General features: G+C 46.3%; 1 protein-coding gene and 1 pseudogene across 33 annotated transcripts in view; one reads left to right on the forward strand and one right to left on the reverse strand.

Annotated features, from left to right (window-relative positions):
- The window catches only part of SNED1 (sushi, nidogen and EGF like domains 1), a 105,813-nt gene that overhangs the window by 43,180 nt on the left and 39,541 nt on the right, over positions 1–23,092 (forward strand). For 28 of the 33 annotated variants that reach the window (XR_005218976.1, XR_005218977.1, XR_005218979.1 and 25 more), the window contains exons 7-15: positions 8,372–8,485; positions 8,594–8,707; positions 18,242–18,367; positions 18,936–19,352; positions 19,834–19,950; positions 20,597–20,713; positions 20,933–21,049; positions 21,168–21,281; positions 21,546–21,719. Coding sequence is in view for 24 of the 33 variants with exons in the window: in XM_037850580.1 (XP_037706508.1) it covers positions 8,372–8,485; positions 8,594–8,707; positions 18,242–18,367; positions 18,936–19,352; positions 19,834–19,950; positions 20,597–20,713; positions 20,933–21,049; positions 21,168–21,281; positions 21,546–21,719 (1,410 nt within the window). In the remaining 9 variants the exon portion in view is untranslated. The remainder of the gene's footprint in view (positions 1–8,371; positions 8,486–8,593; positions 8,708–18,241; positions 18,368–18,935; positions 19,353–19,833; positions 19,951–20,596; positions 20,714–20,932; positions 21,050–21,167; positions 21,282–21,545; positions 21,720–23,092) is intronic. The other 5 variants (XM_037850585.1, XM_037850586.1, XM_037850589.1 and 2 more) reach the window with 4 other exon arrangements.
- On the reverse strand, positions 2,890–3,379 carry LOC119544967 (annotated as a pseudogene).

Raw genomic sequence — 23,092 nt, forward strand, 5'->3', positions numbered from 1 at the left:
GTGTCACAGCTTTCAGATCTTCTGGGTATATACCAAGAAGTGGAGTTGCCAAATCGTAGGGTAATTCAGTATCTAGTTTTCTGAGAAACCGCCAAACTGTCTTCCACAGTGGCTGTATCATTATACATTCCCACCAGCAATGAATATGATTCCCAATTACTCCACATCCTCTCCAGCATGTATTGTTTCCTGTTTGTTTAATGGCAGCCAATCTTACTGGTGTGAGATGGTATCTCATTATAGTTTTGATTTGTATTTCCCTAATAGCTAGTGAAGATGAACATTTTTTTTTCATGTGTTTTTTAGCCATTTTTATTTCTTCTTCAGAAAAATGCCTTTTCATATCTTTTGCCCTTTTTATAATTGGGTTGTTTGTACTATTGTTATTGATTTGTAGGATTTCTTTATATGTGCAGGATATCAGTCTTTTATCAGATCCATGGTTTCCAACTATTTTCTCCCATTGAGTTGGCTGCTTCTTCACCTTTTTGACAAAGTGTTTTGAGGTGCAGAAGCTTTTAATTTTGGGGAGTTCCCATTTATTTTTTTTTTTCTTTTGTTGCTTGTGCTTTGGGTGTAAGGGCTAAGAAGCGACCTTCTATTATTAGGTCTCTAAGGTGTTTCCCTATATTATCTTCTAGGAGTTTTATTGTGCTGCCTCTTATATTGATGTCTTTGATCCACTTGAAGTTAATTTTTGTATAGGGTATGAGGTAGGGGTTGTCTTTCATTCTTTTGGTTATGGATATCCAGTTCTCCCAGCCCCGTTTGTTGAAGAGACTGTTCTGTCTCTGTTCAGTAGATTTGGGGCCTTATCAAAAATCAGTCAACCATAGATCTGGGGGTCTATTTCTGAACTCTCAATTTGATTCCTTTGATCAATATGTCTGTCTTGTGCCAGTAGCATGCTGTTTTGACCACTGTGACTTTTCAAAGTCTGGAAGTATAAGTCCTCCCACTTTGTTCTTCTTTTTTAGGATGTTTTTGGCAATTCAAGGCCCCTTTTCTTTCCAAATAAATTTGATAACTATCTTCAAGTCTGCAAAGTAGTTGTTGGAATTTTGATTGGAATTGTATTGAATCTGTAGATCAGTTTGGGTAGAATTGACATCTTAAAGACATTTAGCCTTCCTATCCATGAGCACAGAATATTTTTCTACCTATTTAGGTCCTTTTTTATTTCTTTTAGTAAAATTATTTTGTCTAATATTAGTATAACTACCCCTGCTTTTATTTGGTGCAGTTTGCATAGAATATTTTTTTTCTATTCTTTCACTTTCAGTTTCTTTGTGTTGCAGGGTCTAAAATGAGTCTCTTGTAAACAGAGTATCGATGGGTCATGGTTTTTAATGCATTCTACTAGTGTGTATCTTTTAACTGGAGAGTTTAATCCATTCACATTCAAAGTTATTACTGTGAAGGGAGTTCTTGAACCAGCCATCTCATCCTTTGGTTTTGCTTTTTTTTGTTTTGGGGGTGTTTTTTTTTTAGGTTTTATAATTTTATTCTTCTTCCCATTGCCAACAAATTCTGTTCATATTTTCAGTACAAAAACTTCACTGTAAGTAAGACTTTAAGAATGCTAGACTGGAAGTATATACAGAGCCAGAGTTCATTTGCAAGTATTTATACAAGTGTAGAAAGAGACTACAACTTACACATACTTTACTTGATTGAAACCTTTCTTGTTGTACATAAAATGTTTTATGTAGTTGATGTCCGTTTTGTTCACATTGATTTCAGTAAATTGTGTTTTGTTTTTTCTGCTCAAGTGCTGCTGCTGCTGTTTGTTTGTTTTCTTTCAGGATCAAGGTGGGTCCTTTCGTATAAAATCTTATTTTTAATTCCTTGCATAATTATACCTACAATGGAACCAGCATCCTAAAGTCACCAGAATAAGTCCTCCCATCCCAGCACCACATGATTGTCTAATCCTGCTAGTAAATAGCAATTGCCCAAGGCCAGCCACAACAGATCCTCGTGAGCCATATGATATCGAATCCCATGCACAGGGAATGTTTTCAACATCTAAAATCCCCAGAAGTTTAAAGGACTAGGATAAAATAAAAGAACCTTCCCTGTCCCGGGCTCACCAGGCTCCGGCTCGGTCACCATGGGGATGAGCAGTAGCCCCGGCCCCTCCTTGCTACCTCCGAGGGCCTCCCTATCCTTTGGTTTTTAATTGTCAGATCTATTTTTCCCTCTCTCTATTTTTTTCCCTTAAGTTACCCTTTATTAATACTCTTCAGTTCTGAGTCCTTCTCCAGACCTCTCTCTCCTTTCTTTTTTTCTTCCTTTAGTATTTCTTGCAGGGTGGGTCTGTTGTTAACAAATTCTCTCAACATTTGTTTGTCTGTAAAAATTTAAAACTCTCCCTCAATTTTCAAGGAGAGCTTTGCTGGATAAAGAATTCTTGGCGGGCAGTTTTTCTCTTTCAGAATTTTGATATGTCATGCCCCTGCCTTCTCGCCTCCATGGTGGCCGCTGAGGAGTCACTACTTAGTCTTATGTTGTTTCCTGTGTATGTGGTGAATTGCTTTTCTCTTGCTGCTTTCAGACCGTTCTCCTTCTCTTCAGCATTAGACAATGAGAACTAAATATATGTTACATCATTAAATCAATAGTATTTAATTAAATTAGGTATGCTTTTTATTATTTTTCAGGTGCAGTAACTCATCTTTCCTACATGTTGTTTCCTTTTACTTTTATTTGCTCAAGTAACTATGTAATAAATCTACTTTCTTTCAGATTCAGTGATATCAGTGTGCATAAATGTAATTTATAACATCCATAATTGGATTCCTCATCCAACCTTCAATTCATGTTCAATTCCTCTATTGTATGTTACTCACATAATAAACTTCAGATATTTTAGTCAAACTTATCCTTTCCAACATCAATTATAAAAATTAAGCTGTTAATTTAAAAGTATTATGAAAATTCCAGACTAAAAAACATGGGACCCATTTATAGTCATGCTGTTGTGAGAAGTCCTTGGTGAGCTCCTGCTTGACTCTCAACACAGCCCCCTTTGGACAGAGCAGAAACCCGGCAGGCAGCCCCAGCGGGAATATTACTCTTGAAATACCATTTGTAGACCTGATTGACAGGCTGAAATCATCTGCGTCAGCCAGCAAGACATTTGTTTTTACAACATTAGCGAAGTCAGAGCCTGCAGCTTTCAGAATTTCACCCTATTTTTAGGAGCTTGTTTAGCGTCCTCCTTCACCCCACCTGGCACAAGTTGTCCCCTTGAAGGGTCCATGCCTAGCTGTCCTGAAATATAAACAGTCCTGTCGACTAGCATGTTCTGATTGTGAGGACCAGCCGCTCCCGGGGCTTTCGCGGTGCTGATCACTTTTCTGATCAAGGACGACATGGCTAACCCTTTTGTACAGCAGCTCCTCGGATGAGCAAGTCCCTGCACCCTCTAGTTTATTTTTAATTTGATGCACAGTGTCTTTTATTTCCATAAGATCTGCTGTTTTCTTATTTACTCTTTCAAATTCTTCTGTACACTCTTCTAGAGTGTTCCTGATGTCCTTTATATCTTTAAGCCATCTCGTTGAAGTTACTTTGGAGATTTGTGTGTACTTCATTAGTTAATTGCTCCAAATGTTGTGGCTCTTCTGGCTTTTTAATTTGTTCATTTGGCTTGTCCATATCTTCTAGATCTTCAAGTACTTTATGATTTTCTGTTGCCTTCAGGGCATTTGCTTGTCTTGTTAAGGTTATTTTGGGAAATGCAGGATTATTTGTGCATTTACATATAATTTGGCTGAGCTGCAGCTTTCTGGAGTGCAGTTTCCCTGTCCTAGCAGCATTTTGCACTCTTGAGCCACCTTTTAATCTCAAGGTGGCCTTCCCTGAACTTCTCCTCTGCACTGGCTGGAGACCAAACCAGGTGGAGCACCAATCAGTGCACTGTTTCTCCATGTGCACTGGGGACTGCCTGCCTGGGGCTGCAATGTGGACCCTGAGCAGATAGGCAGGGAGTCTGCTCAAGGTCACCCTCCAGATAAAACACACCATGTTCCTTGCCTGCCATGCACCCACGAGCCTCTGGGGAGTGGGAGGGGCTCTGATGCTTCTGTATGGCACCCTCTCCTTTCCCTGCTTCTTGCTGGTGCACCCCCAGATTTCTGTGGAGGGAGAGTAAATGCTGCCTCCCAGGTTCCCTCGTGGGAGCTCCCTGCTGTCTGGCTGTGGAGGATCACACCTCCCCAGCTAACTGCCAGTGTGGGTGCACGGGAGTGGAAAGCCACTGCCTCTCCCTTGCCCGGCGGCTGTCTTGCCACTGCCAGCCCTGGGAGGCGGTTCCAGCCAAACAAACTCTCCCCATCCCTCAAGGTGCCATCTCTGCATTTTGTCTGCATCCGATCCATGTACTATAGGGGTCTGTCTATGGCTGGTCACATCCCAAAAACGTGGTCCCAGGCATCCTCCAGCCCTTCCTAGTTTGTTTCACAGAGGAGAAGCCCGCTCCACCTCACCTATGACCATCTGCCCCTAACTGATTTTTTTAATGTTGAACCATGGTTGAATTTTTTTGTGTTGAACCATCCTTGCATTTCTGGAATAAATCCCACTTGGTCTTGATGTATAATCCTTGCTTTAGCATTTCTTGTGGGGAAGGTCTACTGATAATGAACTCTTTCAGCTTTTTTTTATCTGTAAATGTCTGAATTTCTGAATTTTTGAAAAATAATTTTTCTGGATTTAGAATTCTTGGTTGAGAGTTTTGTTCTCTAAAGATTTAAACATGCCATCCCACTGTCTTCTGGCCTCCATAGTTTCTGATGAGAAATCCACTGTTAATCCTACTGGGATTCTTTGCATATGGCAAGTCACTTCTCTCTTGCTGTTTTGAGAGTCCTCTCTTTCTCTTTGGATTTTGACAATTTTGCTCTAATCTGTCTTAGAATCTATCCTACTTGAAGCTCCTTGAACTTCCTGGATGTATATATTCATGTCTCATCAGATTTGTCATGTTTTTGGCCATTATTTCTTCAAATATTGTTTCTGCCCCTTTCTCTCTGTTTTGTCCTTGTGGGACTCCAGTGATTGGTACACTTGATAGTGTCCCACAGACTCTCAGGCTCTGTTCATTTCTCCTCTTTATTTTTTCTTTCCACTCCTCACACTGGATAATTTCAATTGTCTTGTCTTCAAGTTTGCTGATCCTTTCTTCTGCTTGTTCAAATCCCATGTTGAATCTCTCTAGTGAGTTTCTTTATTCAATTACTGATATTTACGGCTCCAGTATTTTTGTTTGAACCCTTTAAATAATTTCTATCTCTTTATCTTTTCCAGACAGCATTTTTCCTAATTTCCTTTAGTTGTTTGTGTATGGATTCCTTTAGCTCAATGAACATGTTTAGGACAGTTAATTTGAAGTCTTTGACTTACAGTTCCAATGTATGAGCTTCTTTGGGGGTGGTTTCTGTCAAATTCTTTGTACCTGTGAGTGAGCCATACTTTCCTGTGTCTTTGTGTGTTTTGCTATCTTTCGTTGAGAACTGGACATTCTGAGTATTGTCGTGACTCTGGAAATCTAGTTCTCCCACTACTCTGGAATTTCTTGCTTTTTTGTTGTTAAGGTCTGGAGCCATCAATTTGTGACTTTTCCAAAATATTTTTCTTCCAAATGAGGAATGGAAAAGGAAATAGAAAATATAGGGCACCACCTCTTTAAGACGCCTCTTCTGTGTTTGCCTGCAGGGAGTTGGAACAATGGCTACCCTCAGAGCTGGTCCCCCAGGGTCTGAAGTAGCTGATCAAAAGCGGTGAGCAGCAGTCAGAGCACAGACCTTGGATTCTGGAGGAATAAGTCCTGATAGCCCACCCTGGCAGCAGCAAGCTGCCCCGGGAACCTGGGCTGCCATCCCCACTGCTGTCTGTCTTGCAAATGGGGGGTAGGGGTGGTAGCCACAGCATGGAGGGTGAGATTCACCAATGTGTGCTGCAGTTTACCAGCTTCTTCATCCAGCTCTTAACTGAATGCTATATAGCAAGCCACTAGATTGCAGAGTTCCAAAATAGTTGACTCAGACAGTTACTGCCAGTTCAATAGTTGTTTTTATGGAGGGACTGATTCTGGACCTCTCTACTCTGCCATCTTCCCACAATCCTCATGATCCATTTTGAGTTGACTTTTTGTGGTGAAAGTCTGCATCTAGGTTTTTTAGTTGTTGTTGTTGTTGTTTTGTTTTTTGTTTTTGTTTTTTTGCCTATGGCTGTCCAATCATTCCAATTGCATCTGTTGAAAAGGTTCTCCTTTCACCAACAAGTTGCCTTTGCTTCTTTGTCAAAGATAAGTTGACTTTTCATATAGGTTTATTTTGGGTCTCACTATTCTGTTCTCATTGATCTTTGTATCTCTTTTTCTGCCAATGCTGTGCTCTCTTGATCACTATAGCCTTACAGTAAGTCTTGAAGTTGGGTACCACGACTCCAACATTGTTCTTCTTTACTGTTTTGGTCATTACAGGTCTCTCACCTTTCCGTATAAACTGTGAAATCCGTTTGTCAGTGTCTTCAAGATTGTTTGCTGGGGTTTTGGTTGGGATTGCATTGAATCTGTAGATCATGTTGGGAAGAACTGACATCTTAAGTTTGAGTCTTCCAGTTCATGAGCACAAAATAGCCCTCCATTTATGTAGATCTTCTTTGATAGCTTTCATTAGAATTTTGCAGTTTTCCACGTATAGGTCCTGTACATATTTTGTTAAGTATTTTATTTTGGGGGGTGCTATTATAAATAGTATTATACTTTGAATTTCAAATTGCATTTGTTCATTACTAGTATAAGCGAAAGCAATAGACTTGTAACTTGCAACCCTGCTATACTCATTTATTAGTTCCAGAATTTTGTAGTTTGTTTTTGTGTTTAGGATTTTTCACATAGACAATCATGTTGTCCTCAAATACAAAGAGCTTTATTTCCCTCCTTTCCAGTCTGTATACCTTTTCTTTTCTTTTCCTGACTTACTGAGTAGCTAAGACTTCCATTTAATAGCAGTGGTGAGAGATGACATCATTTACTTGTTCCCAATCTTAGGGGGAAAACCTACATTTCCTCCCCATGAAGTCTGATGTTATCTTTAGGTCTTCTGGAAATGTTCCTTATCATATTATAGAAGTTCCCCTCTATTCCTAGTTCTCTGAGAGTTTTTATCATGAATGCATTTTAGATTTTATTGAATGCTTTTCCCATGTCAATTGATGTGATCACATCATTTTTCTTCTTTGGCCTGATGATGTGTGGATTACACTGACTGATTTTTATTGAGGAACCCACCTTGCATAAAAGAATAAATTAAATTTGGTCCTGGTGTGCAGTTCTTTCTGTAGTTGTTGTATTTGACTTGCTCATATGGTCTGTGGAGTTTTGCATCCGGGTTCGTGAGAGACACTGGTCTGTGGTTTTCCTTTCCTGGAAGGTCTTTGTCGAGCTTTGGCGTTAGGTGATGCTGGCTCCATGGGAGGAGTTAGGGAGAGTTCTCTCTGCCCCTGTTTTCTAGGAGAGAATGTGGAGACTTGCATTTCTTCCTTAAATGTTCAGCGGGGCCCTTGTCTGCCAGGTGGGGAAGTCGTCCCTGCCCTCGTCCCAGGATCATGAGGGCTGGGTGGGGAGGGAAGGGGCTGTGCACTGTGTTGTGAGTGTCCAGGCCCCGGGCTCTGAGAGTGGCCTCCAAGGTCACCGTGTTGGCCCTACCAACAGAGCCTCCTTCGGGGGCAAGCCCAGCAGGCAGGGCTGGTCCCTCCCCTGGGTCCCTGAACGGGCACCCTGCTCTGGGTACCCCACTGGTCCAGGGGGCGGAGCAGAGCCTCTGCACCAGCCATCCCTCCATCAAGAATGCCATCCCCTCCCATGCCTCGGCCCCTCCCCCTCGGGACCCCCAAGCCTCGCCCACATTCCGTAGCTGCCCACTTTGCAGGCCGCCTCCTCCCCACCCACTTGGGTCATCCCCCCAGACCCAGACCCCAGCACCCCACCCTGTGACCACAGCTCTTGTCACCAAGTAGCTCACAGGAGGGTCTGTCCCAACCCCTGTCCCCATACAGGGCAGGAGCAGGGTCTGGTTCACCCCATACCCCCTGCCCAGCATGCACACATGTGTACACACACACACTCACTCTCCACTTGGGTTTGCTCAGTTAGAACCAATTTGGATGGAGCATCAGACTGGTCCCAGTCAGGCCCCCTGCAGCCACCCCCACCCCCACCCCCACCCCCAAGACGTCCAGACCCTGCCGTGCTGCAAGCCCGAGGTGCCTGTGGCACGGGGCCCAGCAGGCTCTCTGGGGCCTCTGTCCTCTCGGGCCACCACAGCCAGGGAGTCCACCATCCTTTCCTCTTCACTCATAGTCCAGTCCCCATGTGATGCCAAAGAGTGTCAGCACGGCAGCCAGTGCCTGGTGGAAAATGGCACCGCGGTGTGCGTGTGCCAGGCCGGGTACACGGGGGCCGCCTGCGAAACAGGTGAGTAGCTAGCTGCCCTCGGGACCAGTGGGGAGGGGGGCAGAGGGCGCTGGGACAGGCTCCCACCCGAGGGGGCTTGGAGCCAAGCACATGCTCTGCCACCCCCAGACGTGGACGAGTGTGGCTCCGGGCCGTGCCTGAACGGGGGCTCCTGTGTCGACCTGGTAGGGAATTACACCTGCCTGTGTGCGGAGCCCTTCGAGGGACGTCACTGCGAGACAGGTAACCGGGCACGTGCTGGCCTCCGTGAGCAACAGTGGTCTTGTGCCACTGCCACAGCCACTCGCCACCACTTCCACCTCTCAGGCCCTCCCGGGGCCAGCTCAGCCCACGTCCGTCCCTGGGCAGTGGAGGTGGTCTCTGCCCCGCCCCACTTCCCAGCCCCTCCTGTGCCCGCTGTCCTCGGCTGTGCTGGCAGCAGGCTGTGTGGGGCTGGCCCGTCCCTTCTCTCTGTCATGCAGAGAAGGGCTACAACACCCCCAAAGCCCCCCTTCTGGCTCAGAGGGTGCTCTGTGACAAACTTCCTACTCCAGAACGCTCACAGTGCAAGGAGAAAAGCTGTGGAAATCAGAAAGGATGTTCTTTTCTACATTTCATGAAATCTACCATTTTCTATTCTACTTTATGTTGTTTTAAATTCTGGTTATGGCTCAGTAATCAATTTAAAGACCCACTGGAGACTATGGCCACACCACGAACATGGAGCTCTAGGTCATGGCTGTCACCTGACCTCCAAAAGCCTCTGTCCACTGCACCTGTGCAGCTGCTGCTTCCCCGGGGGGTGCCCAAGACAAACTGTTCAGACCTATTTTGAGTCTAAAAACATAAAGAAATGGCATTTTATTCATGAATAAGACCCAGACAGACACCACGCCCACCTTCAGTCTCCGTGTCCAATGGCTACAGGTGTGGGTTGGGGTCAGGGCCGTGTCCTGAGGGGACAGGGAGCCTCTGCAGTGCAGAGGGCAGCTCCTGGCAGCCACTGTGATGTGTCACCATGCATCTTGCCCAGGTGCGTGGATTTACAGATTCTTATCTAGGTATCACTGTATATAGCTAAACTCGTGTGAGAACACAGGTAAGTAGTTTTAAAAGACTCCTGCAAGGAACCTGCATTTTGCACAGAATAATAATGCAAGAGGAAATGAACAATGAAAAGCAACAGGACTGGAGTTTCTGCCCCTAATATAAGCTCATGTGCCACGTTACAAGGTGCAAATGATTGCAGTCTAATCAGGTATGGCAGGAAGTTGGCCAAAAACTGGAAATTATCGAAGAGAGTGTCTGGTCTTCTGCTTCTGAATGAAAAGATTAACTGCTCTGGAAATTTCACTCCTACCATCAGCAACAGACAAAGTATATAAAACTGTTTTTAGACACTGGACCACACAGTACAGAATGGCTGTCTCTCAGAGAAGGGAAACAGTGAGCCCCACAGTTGCCCCAGATTTCCACCTGGAGGCAGTTTCCTGGCCGCCGAGAGGAAAGGGGAGTCCCGAGGTCCCGCTGTGGAGAAGACAGAGGCCAGAATTTGGAAAGGCCAGTGTGGCTGGAATGAGTGGGGCAGAAGACTGGAGAAAGAACCATTGGAAAGTGGTAAGTCAAACAATTCCTGTCAAAGCTCCAAAGCAATTCCTGTCAAAGGCTACTCTGGATCTGCCCTAACAAATCCTAAAAGAAGCTTTCATAGGATCAAATTGGATCTCAAGTAAGTTAATTGTATGCCAGAATAATGCCCAGCACTCTTTAAAGGATCCCAATAGAATCCAGGACCCCAAAATACCCAACCAAAAATCATTAAATACACAAAGAAGTAAGAAAGTATGACCCAAAACCATGGGGGAAAAAAATCAATGGAAACATATGCAAAGATGATGGAGATGATAGAATTAGCAGATATGAATATTTAATCAGCTATTATGAATATGCTCCATGGTTGAATAATGTAGAGGAACAAAAGAACTTGAATAGGAGAGAAGCAGAAGACATACATTTTTTAAAATGAAACTTCTAGAAATGCAAAATACACTATCTGAAATTAAAAATTCATTGGGTGGTATTAACAGAAGAGTATATATGGCCAAAGGAAAAAAATTAATGAACTTGGAGATAGAAATGCAAACAATCATACTTGCCACACAGAAAGAACAAGACAAAAAAAAATAATAATAACCAAAGCATTAATGACCTGTGGGACAATGTCACACAGTCTAACGTAAGTGTATACAGAATCCAAGGAGGAGGGTGGGGGCACAGAAATAATAATTTGAAGAAATAATAGCCAAAAAAATTCTAAATTTGGTGAAAACAAAAACTCACATATCCAAGGAAAGTATAAAGAAAACCATAAGAAGCCATATCATAATCAAATTGCTGAAAATAATGATAAACAGAAAAATCTTAAAAGCTGCCAGAGCAAACAGATACATACATACGAAGAAACAGGAGCAATGGCAGACTCGTTACCAGAAACAAGGCAACCCAGAAGGCAGTGGAGTAGCATATTTAAAGTATTGAAAGAAAAAAGCTATCAACCTAGAAGTTTATACCCAGCAAAATTATCTTTCAAAAATGAAGACTTTTGAAGACAAGCAAAACCTGAGAGAATTCATCACCAGCATACCCGAATTAAAGGAAATGCTAAAGGAAGTTCTAAAAGCAGAAGAAAAATGGAACCAGATACAAATATGGATCAATACAAAACAATGAAGGATGCCAGAAGTGGTAAATACATGGGTATTTAATCTCTTTGAAGATAATTGGCTATTTAAAGCAAAATAATAATGTACTGTGAGGTTTGTAACATACGAAAAAGGAAAATGTGTGACACCAGTAGCATAAAGCAGGAATCTGCAAACTTCTTCTGTAAAGAGCCAAAGAATAAATATTTTGGCTTTGCAAGCCACCTGGTCTCCGACTCCACCTCTGCTACTGCAGCATGAAAGCACCGTAGAAAACACATCAACAAAATGCATGACTGTGTTAAAATAAAACTTTACTTTTAAAAAAAAATGGATGGTGAACCAGATTTGGCTAATGGGCCACAGTTTGCTGACCTCTGGAATTAAAGATAGGAAGATAACAATGGGAGTCTAGTGATGTACATTTTTACACTATACATGAAGTGGTATAATGTCATTTGAAAGTAGACCAGGATAAGTTAAAGATGTACATTGTAATATCTAGAGCAACCATTAAAAATAATAGTAAAAGTTATAGCCAATAAGCTAATCATGAAGATAAAATAGAATCCTTAAGATAATTAATCTAGAAGGCAGGGAAAGAGAAAAAGAAACAAAGAATATGTGAGACAAATTTAAAAGCTGACATTCAGGTGATAGACTTTAATTCAAACATATAGATAATTGCAGTAAAATGTAAATGGTTAAACAGTCCAAATAAAAAGCATAGATTGTCAAATTGATTGAAAAGCAAGAACCAACTATACACTGCCTGCAAGAAATCCCATTTAAATTTAAAGACACAGATCATTTTAAAGTAATGGAAAGGGTTTCTGGTTCTGGGTAAGATAGAGTAAGCACCCTCTACCCTGTCTCTCCCACTGAACGCAGCTGTAAGTCCTGGAGAATGCAGGGAGTAGCTATCTGAGGACTCTGAAAAGTAAATAGTAGCAGGTGGATTGAGGGGGAAGAAAAAGATTCGGAGTACCACCAAACCACCGGTGAGTTTTCCATTTTTCCCTCTGGTATCCCCCCTGGACTCAAGTCAGCACCCAAACCAAAGTGCACGTCAGCACGGACGAAGGGCTCCGGGAGAAGCCCTCTCTCTAGTCACGCTCGAGAAGCAGGACTGACAGGTGCAGCTGTGGGGCCTCAGGCACCCAAGGCTCTTGGGGAGGGCCACCTGCCCTTCCAGTAGGAAGTCCAGCGCTTTCAAAAGGGTGGGGCAAATCCCTGTTGGATTTTGCCCCTTTTATGTCTTCCCACTTCTTGTCCCCAGATATAGGTGCACTCGGAGGAAGTAGTTGGCAGGGTGGGGCAATGAAAGTTGCAGCTTTCTGGCCAAAAAATTAAAAAAGAGTAGCCTCAGAGAACTAGAAAGGACTGGGGAGGTTGTGAAAAGGGTGGCTCTTGAGACAGTGACCCCATAAAGTTATTAACTTTTGAGCTCCCACACACTGGGAAATGTGCAACCTGATCCTAAATCATACAAAAGACCCTAGAAGTGACCTAATAGGTAGACCATCCCCTAGGCCCAACACTGAGTGGTGGGCACATGGGCCGGATCTGAGAGGTATGCAAAGGTTTTGAAAAGAAATGGAATTGAAACCTACAAAAGGTGGGTCAGAACTTGTGACAAACCCAGCCAGGTTGATTGCCCATTAAACAAAAATTTCAACAGTCTCCATAGGATTTAAACAAGACCCAGAATCTCATGAAATATTCAAAATGTATAGGATGTCATCCATAAGTATTGGGTTACGAAGAACCAGGAAAAATCTCAACTCTCAAGGGAAAAGAAAATTGAAAAAATGCCAGTACCAAGAAGGCACAGATACTGGAATCATCTGACAAAGGCATTGAAGCAGCTATTATAAAAGCGCTCCAGCAAGTAAGTGGAAACACTCTTGAAACAAATGTAAAATAGAAATTCTCAGCAGAGAAATAGAAAATATAAATAAAAACCAAATAGACCTTTCAGAAATGAAAATTACAATAGCCGGAATTTTAAGACTTACTAGGTGGACTCAAGAGCAGAATGGAAATGACAGAGGAAAGAGTCAGTGAACCTAAGACAGAGGACTAGACATGGTCCCATCTGAATAGCAGAGAGGAAGAATATGGGAAATAAACTGCCTGAGAGACCTGAGAAACAACACCAAAAGATCTAAAATTCATGACATCAAAGTCTCAGCAGGAAAGAAGGGAGATTGAGATGCACACACACATACAAAAGAGTTGAAGATTTGTGACTGAAAGCTTCCCAAATTTGACAAAAAGACATAAAAATTGAAATAAAAGAAATCAGTAACAGAAACATAAAAGGAAAATCTTGAAACAGTTGGAAATTAAACAATACAAATCTAAATAATTCATGGGTAAGAGAGAAAGTTTTAAGGAAAATTAGATAGTATTTTCAACTGAATGAAAATGAAAATATAACATATCAAAATGTGTGGGATAGTTTAATCAGTGTTCAGAAAGAGAATTTTATAACATTTTATTTCGATACTAGACAAGAAGGAAGATCTCAAATCAAGGATCTAAGTCTTCCCCTTAAGAAACTGGAAAAAGAAGAGCTAAATAAACCCAAATCAGTGAAACAAAAACTGGTGATTTGTAAAGAACAGTAAAATTTATAAATCTCTAGCAAGACTGACAAAGAACTCAAGAGAGGAGACACGGAATACCGAAGTCCGGAGTGAAAGAGGAGGTCCCTGCAGAAAGACAATCAAGGGGTGCTGTGCTCCGCATGCACAACTTCAACTAATCGGATCAAATTGGTCACTGTCGAAAACCACAAGCTACCAGAACTCATCAAAGATGAAATAACCTGAATAATCCTCTTAATCATTAAAGAAATTTAATATATATCTTTATTTTTAAACTTCCAAAAATGAAATCTCTAGGCCGAGATGGTTTCACTGGTGAAGTCACCAGACATTTGAAGAAGAAATCACATCAATTCCACACAATCTCTGTCAGAACAAAAGAAGGGAGCACTTCTCGACTCCTTTTAGAAGGCCAGCTGCACCCTGATGCCAAAGCCAAAGACAGTATAAGAAAAAAACTGAAGACCAAATATCCCTCTGAACACAGAGTCAAAAATCCTCCAAAAAAATTAACACCTTGAATCCAGAATTTTAATAAGTAATAATGCATCATAACCAAGTACAGCTTATTCTAGGAATGCAAGATTGGTACAATATTTAAAAGTCAATCAATATAATCCACCGTAATTACAATTAGAGGAAGAAAATCATACGATCATATCAATGTATGCAAAAAAAAGTGCTTCATAAAATTCGTCATGCATTCCAGTAATTCCTGGGAGACAGGGATTAAAGGGATCCCCAACCTGATAAAGTGTTGCTACAAAAGACTCCAGTGAACGCGTGCAGGATGAAAGACTGCATCCCCCTAAGATCCGGAACAAGACAACATCTAGTCCAACCGCTCCTAGTTAACATCAGACCCAAAGTCCTAGCCAGTGAATTAGGCAAGAGAGAGAAATAAAAGGTAAGTAGATTGGAAAGGAAGAAATAAAACTCCCTTTTTGCAGCTCAAGTGATTGCCTCTATGTAACATCCCAAGAAGTCTGTGAAAGGGTGGCTAGAATTGATGAATGAGTATGACAAGGTCATGGAATACTAGGTTAATTCACAAAAGTCAGTTGCTTTCCTACGTACCAGCAATGAGCAATTAGAAGTTGAAATTAAAATAAAATACCATTTACGATAGTACCCCCAAAATAACTACTTAGATATAACTCTAACAAGGTGTGTATAGGAATATGGGGGAAACTAAAACACTCCAGTGAAAGAAACCAGAGGTCTAGATAAACGGAGAGAGATTCCATGTCAATAGATCACAAGACCTAACTTAGTAAAGATGTCAGTTCTCCCCAAATTGACCTACTGAACATGATTCCAATCAAAATCGCAGCAGGTTTTTTTTTTAACATTTTGATTGTGGTAACATATATACTGTATAGCATTTCCCATTTTAACCACATTCGAGTACACGATTCGGTGTTGTGGCTACACTCACACTGCCATCAGCCCGGCCATCACCAGGAGGACTTTTTATGCAGACAGAGACAAGCTGATTCTAAGATCTGAGAAGCCAAAGTAATTAGAATAACCAAAACAATTTTGAAAAAGAGGAATGAAGTGTGAGGAATCACACCACCTGGTGTTAAGACTTACTTAAAGCCGTGTCGTGCTGGCAAAGGATAAACATAAAGAATCCAGAAATAGACCCACACAAATATGGGTGATTGATTTTTGTCAAAGGTATAAAGGGAGTTAATGGGTAAAGGATAGCCTTTACACGGAATGGATGCAGAAATGAACCTCATGTGCTGTACTGCTGTAAAATGCTGTTTTTATTCCATGATGATGGAGATCAAGGGGTCCTGGTCTTTCCAAGGCGGGTGTCATTTGGACACCAACAAAGTGTGGATCCACTCGCCTCTGTCGTGCGAAGACAGCCAGGCTGCACTGGGACCAAAGAAACATCCTCGTTCCAGCCGATCATTTTATTATAAATAACTCTCAGAATTTTACCTAGAATGTTGAAATGCAGAAATAAATGGGTGGGTATCCTTAGATTCCCAGGGAACTGTAGCCTGAACTTCCCTGTAGTCACTTTTGTTTCCAGTCTCCTCTCGGTCCCTGAATTGCTGAAGAGAAGAAGTTTAACTAGCTGCAGTTGATTTAAGCCCTTGGAGATAAGAGGAAAAAGAATGACTAGATAGCTTAGGAAGGTTCATACAGTTTAACAAAGAAAATACACACTGAATCAGTGATTTTTGAACTCTGTTCCAAGCTCAGTTTAGTTTTGCAGAGGCCCGCAGAGAAGACAGTGGAGTTGGGGACGGGATGGAAGGGCTGTGGACTGGCCCCAGGTACATCTGATTTTATCTGTTTTGTATTTTGAGTTTCATTCTTCAACAATGTTTCTACAATGTAAACTAAAAACGTGTGCAAACGATTCCATTAAATTATTTGTACCCTTCACTAATTAATCTAGGTTTGTTTCCATCATATGTGTCAATGTTGTAATTAAATCTTTCACACACACACAAAAAAAATGAACCTCAGCTTCAGCCTCACACCTTATACAGAGATTAACACAAAATGAATCGAAGACTTAAATGGAAAAAGTAAAACTACAAAATATTCAGAAGTAAACGGAGGGAGGAGTCCTTGTGACTTGAGGTTAGGCCAGGAGTTCTTGGAGATGACACCGAAAGCACCATCCACAAAAGGAAAAATTGCTTAATTGGACTTCATCAAAATTAAAATCCTGTGCTCTGTGAAAGGCACAGTTGAGAAAATGAAAAGACCAGCGACAAGTTGGCAGAAGACGTTTGCAAAATTCATGTCCGGCAAAGGTCTTATGTCTCGACTATATAAAGAGCTCTCAAATTTCAGTGGTAACAAACAACCTAGTTAAAAAATGGGCCAAAGACTTGACCAAAAACTTCACCAAGGAGAACATGTAGAAGGCAGTAAGCACGTGGGCAGATGTGTTTATTTGTTGTCATTGTTAGCCTCTAGTTAACGCCAATGAAAACCGTGATGCGATGCCACTGCACACCTGTTAGAATGGCGGACCTGGTAGGGTACAGAGCAGTGGAGCTCTCATGCCTTGTTGGTGGGAATACAGAATGGTTTGGCCCCTCTGAAAACAGTTGGGCATTTTTTATACAGTTAAACGTACACTTATAAGGTGGGTGTAATTGTACGCCTGGCAGGCCCACTCCTGGGTGTGAACCTAAAGGAATGAAAACAGGTTCACACAACAACCTGTACAGGAATGTGTATAACGTATCTGTTCATAATCACCAACAACTGGGAGTAACCCAAATGTCCTTCGTTGGGAGAATGAACAAACAAACCATACAAGGGACTATTACTCGGTCCTAAAAAAGGAACTAATTATTGATACAACAACTTGGATGGTTCTCAACAGATTCCATATGGTAGATTCCATTTATACAGCATTCTTAAAAAGACAAAACTATACTGATGAAGAAAAGACCACTGTTGCTGGGAGATCAAAGAGGGGAGAGAGTGTGACTCTACAAAGATAGAACAAGGAAGTCTTTTGGGGTGATGGAATGTTCTGGATCCTGATCGGTGGTGGTTACACAAATCTGCACGTGTTAAATTCATAGAACTGTACGCTGAACAAAAGTAAATTTTACTATATATTAATTTGAAAGATAAGATTTGTAAAGTGCATGGAGAAATTGAAAATCTTGAAAAAGAAAAGCAAAGCAATAGATTGATTAGAGACCTATAGTACACAGACACTGCCTGGAATGACTATATTAACATCAGACGAGTGAAACTTTGGAATAAGGACCATGGATGAAGAGGAGCCTTTCATACTGAAAAACAGGTAAATTCATCAAGAAGCCATATAAAAATATTTGCACCTAACAACATGCAAAATGCATGAAGCAAAACTGACAGAACTGCAAGGAGAAATAGATCCACATGGATGGCTATTTCAACACTCTTTGCTCAGCAATTCATCAGACTTGGACAGAAAATCGGGGAGGATCTGGGAGACGTGAACAGAACTGTTAGCCACCCTGACCGGTTACGGAGCACTCACATCCTTCTCCAGTGCGCGGGGACAGTCACCGTGGTCAGCCATATCACGGGCCACGAAACAAGCCTCACTGGGTTTAAAAGGACTGGGTTCTCTGACCCAGGAAACCAAACTAGAAATCGACACCAGAAAGGTATCTGGAAAACCCCAAACATTTTGCCGACAGGGATGCATGGTCAAAACTATTGGGAGGCCCTGGCCGAGGGCGGGCGCTTTGTGCAGCTGGGGGCCCCTTATTCTGGCTTCTCACTCTGCTCCTGGGGGACACTGAGCTCCGGGGGTGAGGGCAACTATAGCTCCGTTTCTGGCTGAAACTGCACTTGGTGCTGAGAAAGGAGGTTCAACCCTAGCAAGCGCCGTGGGAGCTGGGCAGGGAGGCCAGCCCCGGCCCAGGCCTGATGGTCCCCGGGCTCTGCCGTGGGCCCCCCGACCACGGTCTTTCTTGCAGGAAGCTCCCCCGAGCCCGACGCCTGCCTCTCGGCCCCGTGCCAGCACAGGGGCACCTGCGTGGACGCGGAGCAGGGCTACGTGTGCGAATGCCCCGAAGGCTTTGCGGGCCGCGACTGCAGGGAGAGTGCGTGGGGGCCGGGCTGCTGGGGCGGCGGGCTGGGGGCCTGCAGGGTGGCAGACACATGTGCACACAAACACCGAGAGAGAGAACGAGTGTGTGTGAGTGAGTGTGAGTGTGAATGTGAGAATGTACGTGGACATGAGTGTGTGTGGCTCTAAGTGTGAATGTGTGTATTTGTAAGAGTGTGAATTGTGTATATGTGTGTATGTGAGTGTGACAGTGTATGTGAATGTGTGTGTACATGTGAGAATGTGAAAGAGCCTGTGAGTGTGTGGTGGTGTGAGTGTGCGAATGAATCGGAACGTGGTTTTGAATGTGTGTGAACGTGACGTTGTATTTTGTGAACGTGTGTAAATGTGTTTGCAAGTGTGAGAATGTGTGTGAACAGGAGCGTGCTTTGTGAATGTGTGTGTGTGAGAACATGTGGGTGGGAGTGGGTGAGTGTGAACGTGTGGCCGTGAGCATGGGGATCTGTGAGTGTGCGTGGGTGTGCACCGCGGCTTTCACAGGAAGCTGGGGGGCACAGAGCAGGCAGGTTGCCCCCACATTGGGTGCCCCCTCCCCGTTGCAGGGCTCTCCAGCGACTGTGAGTGCCACAACGGAGGCCGGTGCCCGGGCGCCAACACCACCCTCTGCCAGTGCCCCCCCGGCTTCTTTGGGCTCCTCTGTGAATTTGGTAGGTGGCAGGGCTGGGAGTGGGGTCCCCTGGCACCCCCTTGCCGGCGTGGAGAGGAGCACGCACGACAGTGTCCTCAGGTGCAGACCCTCGAGCCCCACTCCCACCCCAGGAGGGCAGCCCTGGAGGAGAGGGCCCCGGGAGGACACGAGGTCCCCAGAAGACACTGGGGGTGCGTGGGGCCTCCTTTTCCTGCAGAGGTCACGGCCATGCCCTGCAACATGAACACCCAGTGCCCCGACGGCGGCTACTGTATGGAGTACGGGGGCAGCTACCTGTGCGTCTGCCACTCGGACCACAACGCCAGCCACTGTGAGTGGGGGCCGGGTGGGGGGCCTGGGCTGTTCCCCAGCCGTGGGGACCGGCAGGCCCCAAACCCCCTGAGTATCCTCTGTAAACAGGCTGGTTGTCTCCCCTGCCTGCTCAAATACGCTCACTGACAGAAAAGCACCTTCCTTGGGGGGTCTTCCCCGAGCCCCTGGGATAAGCTGTCATAACAGCGAATGCACGTATATAGTTAATTATGTGCAATGAGAACTGCAGGAATGCGTGTACATTTGGGAGTGTGTAAATAATCACATAAAATTTGGCGTTTCCTCGGTGGCAGTGATGGGGATGGCGATGACAGGAAGCGGTGTATCTGTGGTAGGAAGGGGGAGAGTGCCTTCCCGTAAAATCGAGGATGAGAAGTCCCGGGAGGGGCCGTGCAGCCCAGGGGTGGGGAGCCGGGAGCCCCGCGGGGTCTGGCGGCCGCGGTTCCAGGCGGGCTCTCCGCCGCCCTCTGCCCCCGCAGCGCTGCCGTCGCCCTGTGACTCGGACCCCTGCCTCAACGGGGGCTCCTGCGACGCGCACGAGGACTCCTACACGTGCGAGTGCCCGCGCGGCTTCCACGGCCGCCACTGCGAGAAAGGTGCGCGCTCAGCACCCTGGAGAGCGGCCTCCGCCTGCGCCGCGCGCTGCGGGCCCTGGGCCGGGGTCTCTCCAAACAGGGTTTGGAATCTTTATGTTGAGTTCTTCTCCTTAAGTCTGTGATTCAGTTGGGCCCAAAGCGGAGGACACGGGCTGCTTTCAGGGGTGGGTGCGTGGGGTGCGGGCCTGCAGCCTGCCAGCGCGAGACCCTGCGGGGTAGGGAGGGGGCAGGAAGCGGGGTGCCCCTGCCCGCGGCTGCGTCCCCCCGGCCTCCGAGTCCGGGGTCCTGAGCTCACTGGCCTCGGGTCGCCGGGGTGCTGCTATTTCGGGGCGGCCGGGCGGGCAGGAGGTAGGCCCTTCGGGTGTGTGGAGGCCCCGAGCTCCTCGGGCGCAGAAAACCCCGGAGCAGACCCCCGACAGCGCCGTCAGCACGGCAGCTCGGTGCAGAGGTGCCCGTCCGGGAAGGGGCGCCTTTACCCCGGAGGTGATGCCGGGCGGCTCCCCCCAGCAAGTGTGGGCGCTGGCCCAGAGCCTGGGGAGGCCCCAGGCGGGGAGGCCGGGCGCCGTGACAGGCCCGTGCGCAGGGCGCAGAGGCCCAGGGCGGGTGCCGGGGTCCCTGTCCACCCCGCCCCCGACTCTCTCCACAGTCAGGCCGCGCCTGTGCAGCTCCGGGCCCTGCCGGAACGGGGGCACCTGCAAGGAGGCGGCCGGCGACTACCACTGCAGCTGCCCCTACCGCTTCACCGGGCGGCACTGCGAGATCGGTGCGGCCCCGAGGGGGCGGGCCCGGGGGTGGGGGTGGAGTGGGAAGGAGCCGGGCCCCAGACCCGACCCCCGACCCCCGACCCTCGACCCTTGCCTTCTGCTTCCCGGGGAGGTCCCGGGGAAGGCAGCCCGGCTGGGCGACGTCGGGGGCGCTGCAGAGAGGGGCGGTGGGTCGTGGGCACGCGACCCTGACCCCACCGGGCGCCCTCTGCTTCCAGGCAAGCCAGACTCGTGCGCCTCGGGCCCCTGTCACAACGGCGGCACGTGCTTCCACTACATCGGCAAATACAAGTGTGACTGTCCCCCGGGCTTCTCCGGGCGGCACTGCGAGATAGGTGAGGGGTGGGGGAGCGCAGCGGAGGAGGCAGGAGGCCGGACGCCCCGGAGGGAGGAGCGCGCAGGGCTGGGGGCAGGGCTGCGGTGTGGCAGCGACCCTCCCGCGGCCTCCTGCAGCCCCGTCCCCCTGCTCCCGGAGCCCGTGTCTGAACGGCGCCACCTGCGAGGACCTGGGCACAGATTTCTCCTGCCGCTGCCCGACGGGGTACACGGGCCGCCGGTGCCAGGCAGGTGAGCTCCCGAATCTGCTCAGGTGCACGGGAGGTGGGCGCGGGACCAGCAGTTGGCATCTCCTCCTCCCCGCAGGGCAGGACGGGCCAGTGAGGAAGATGGGGGAAGTTCCAAAGGGGGAAGGGGCGCCTTGGGGGCAGCCAGTGCCCTGAGGTCAAGAGCCCCTCACTCAGCAGGAGGAGCCGGTGTGGGGGGGCCCCTGGTTGGCAGAACAGAGGGTGCAGCAGCAGCCCTGCCGGGAGCCCCGGCTCTGTGTTCTTGCAGCGGTGGACTGCGGCCCCCCGGAGCAGGTGAAACACGCCACGCTGCACTTCAACAGCACGCGGGTGGGCTCGGTGGTCCTGTACACATGCAACCACGGCTACAGCTCAGGCGCCACCAGCCACGTCGGCGTCTGCCAGCCACACGGTGTCTGGAGTGAGCCACCCCAGTGCCTCGGTGAGCCTTGGGCCCCAGGAGGTCTGCACCCTCCTCCAGCTACAGCAGGAGCTGGGGATCCGCAGCGCCGATCCTGACGCTGCCCCCCTCCCCTGGGTGTCCTCCTCAGCGAACGAGGCACATGGCGACGACCAGTGGCCACTCGATGCTCCCATGGGCCTCCCTGTCCTCGCGGGGGTTCAGGCACCCACATGCCCACTCTGCACAGGACGCAGCTGGTGTAGCCCCAGAGGGGAGTCGTCAAGCAGCAGTTCAGGACCCCTCCCACTCGTGCCTGTCCCCCAGACCTGCAGAACTGGAGTGTGGCTGGGGGTGCATGCCACCCCTGGAGGCAGGGCCCCCCTTGGTGCCAGCCCTGGAGGTTTGAGGCAGCTAAAGCAGCTGCAGGTGCACTGCCAAAGTTCCTCAGAAAATCGGTGTGATCTTAGGGACCGGCCACATCCCAATGCGAATGCCCTGCAAAGCCCAGTCCAACCGGGGCAGCCCCACTCGGGCGAGGGTCCTGGAAAGTGGGTGGGGGCTGGCAGGCCACGGGCATCTCTCCTTTACTGCTGCATTTCCGCACCCCAGGCCTGGGGATTTCTCTTTCAAAGGCTACCCTCTCCCAGTGCTCTTTTTCCCCCAAAGTGGAGCCAGTGTCCCCAGGCACTGTGCACTTACCAGCCGATGTAGCCAGACAGAGGAGCCCTACAACGACCCCAAATAATAATCGTAAGAATAATAATAATAGCCCAGGAAACATACACTGTTAGAAGCAGAAGTATAGAAGATGGGCTAAGAAAATATAATGAGCTGATAAATATACCAAAGTAAATGGCATTAGCCATACAAAACAGGATCAATAAATCATTAAGAAAAAAGAAAGTGGGTATATGAGGATTTAAAAATATAACAGTTGAATTAACAAACATGATTTGATAAATGGAAACAACTAAAGAATAAGTTAGAGAATTGAAGGATCAGCTCAGAAAACTTTCCCAGAAAGAAGCAGGAAAGATAAATAAATCAAAAAGAAAAAAATGTAGGTGCTATGGAAGGCAGAAGTGGAAGTGCCAACATCGAGATAATAGTTCAAGGAGAGAAAAATAAAAATAGGATGAAATTTTTTGGCAACTGCAAATTAAAGTTCCAGAATTACAGATGAATGACCACAGGTTGAAAGGGCAAATCAAAGAAAGGGGATACAAACACTAGACATATCGTACTAAAATTTAAGAATATCAGACAAACAGAAAATTGTAAACACAGCCAGAGAGAAAAACATCAACTTCTCATCAACATAGAATGTAAGAAGATAAATATTTTCAAATAGGAGTAACATCCGGTTGGGTTGTAGACAGTTACAGAATACCATCCGTCTCACTGTAACATCA

This window comes from Choloepus didactylus, chromosome 9 (genome assembly GCF_015220235.1).
Source record: "Choloepus didactylus isolate mChoDid1 chromosome 9, mChoDid1.pri, whole genome shotgun sequence".
NCBI classification, from domain to species: Eukaryota; Metazoa; Chordata; class Mammalia; order Pilosa; family Megalonychidae; genus Choloepus; species Choloepus didactylus.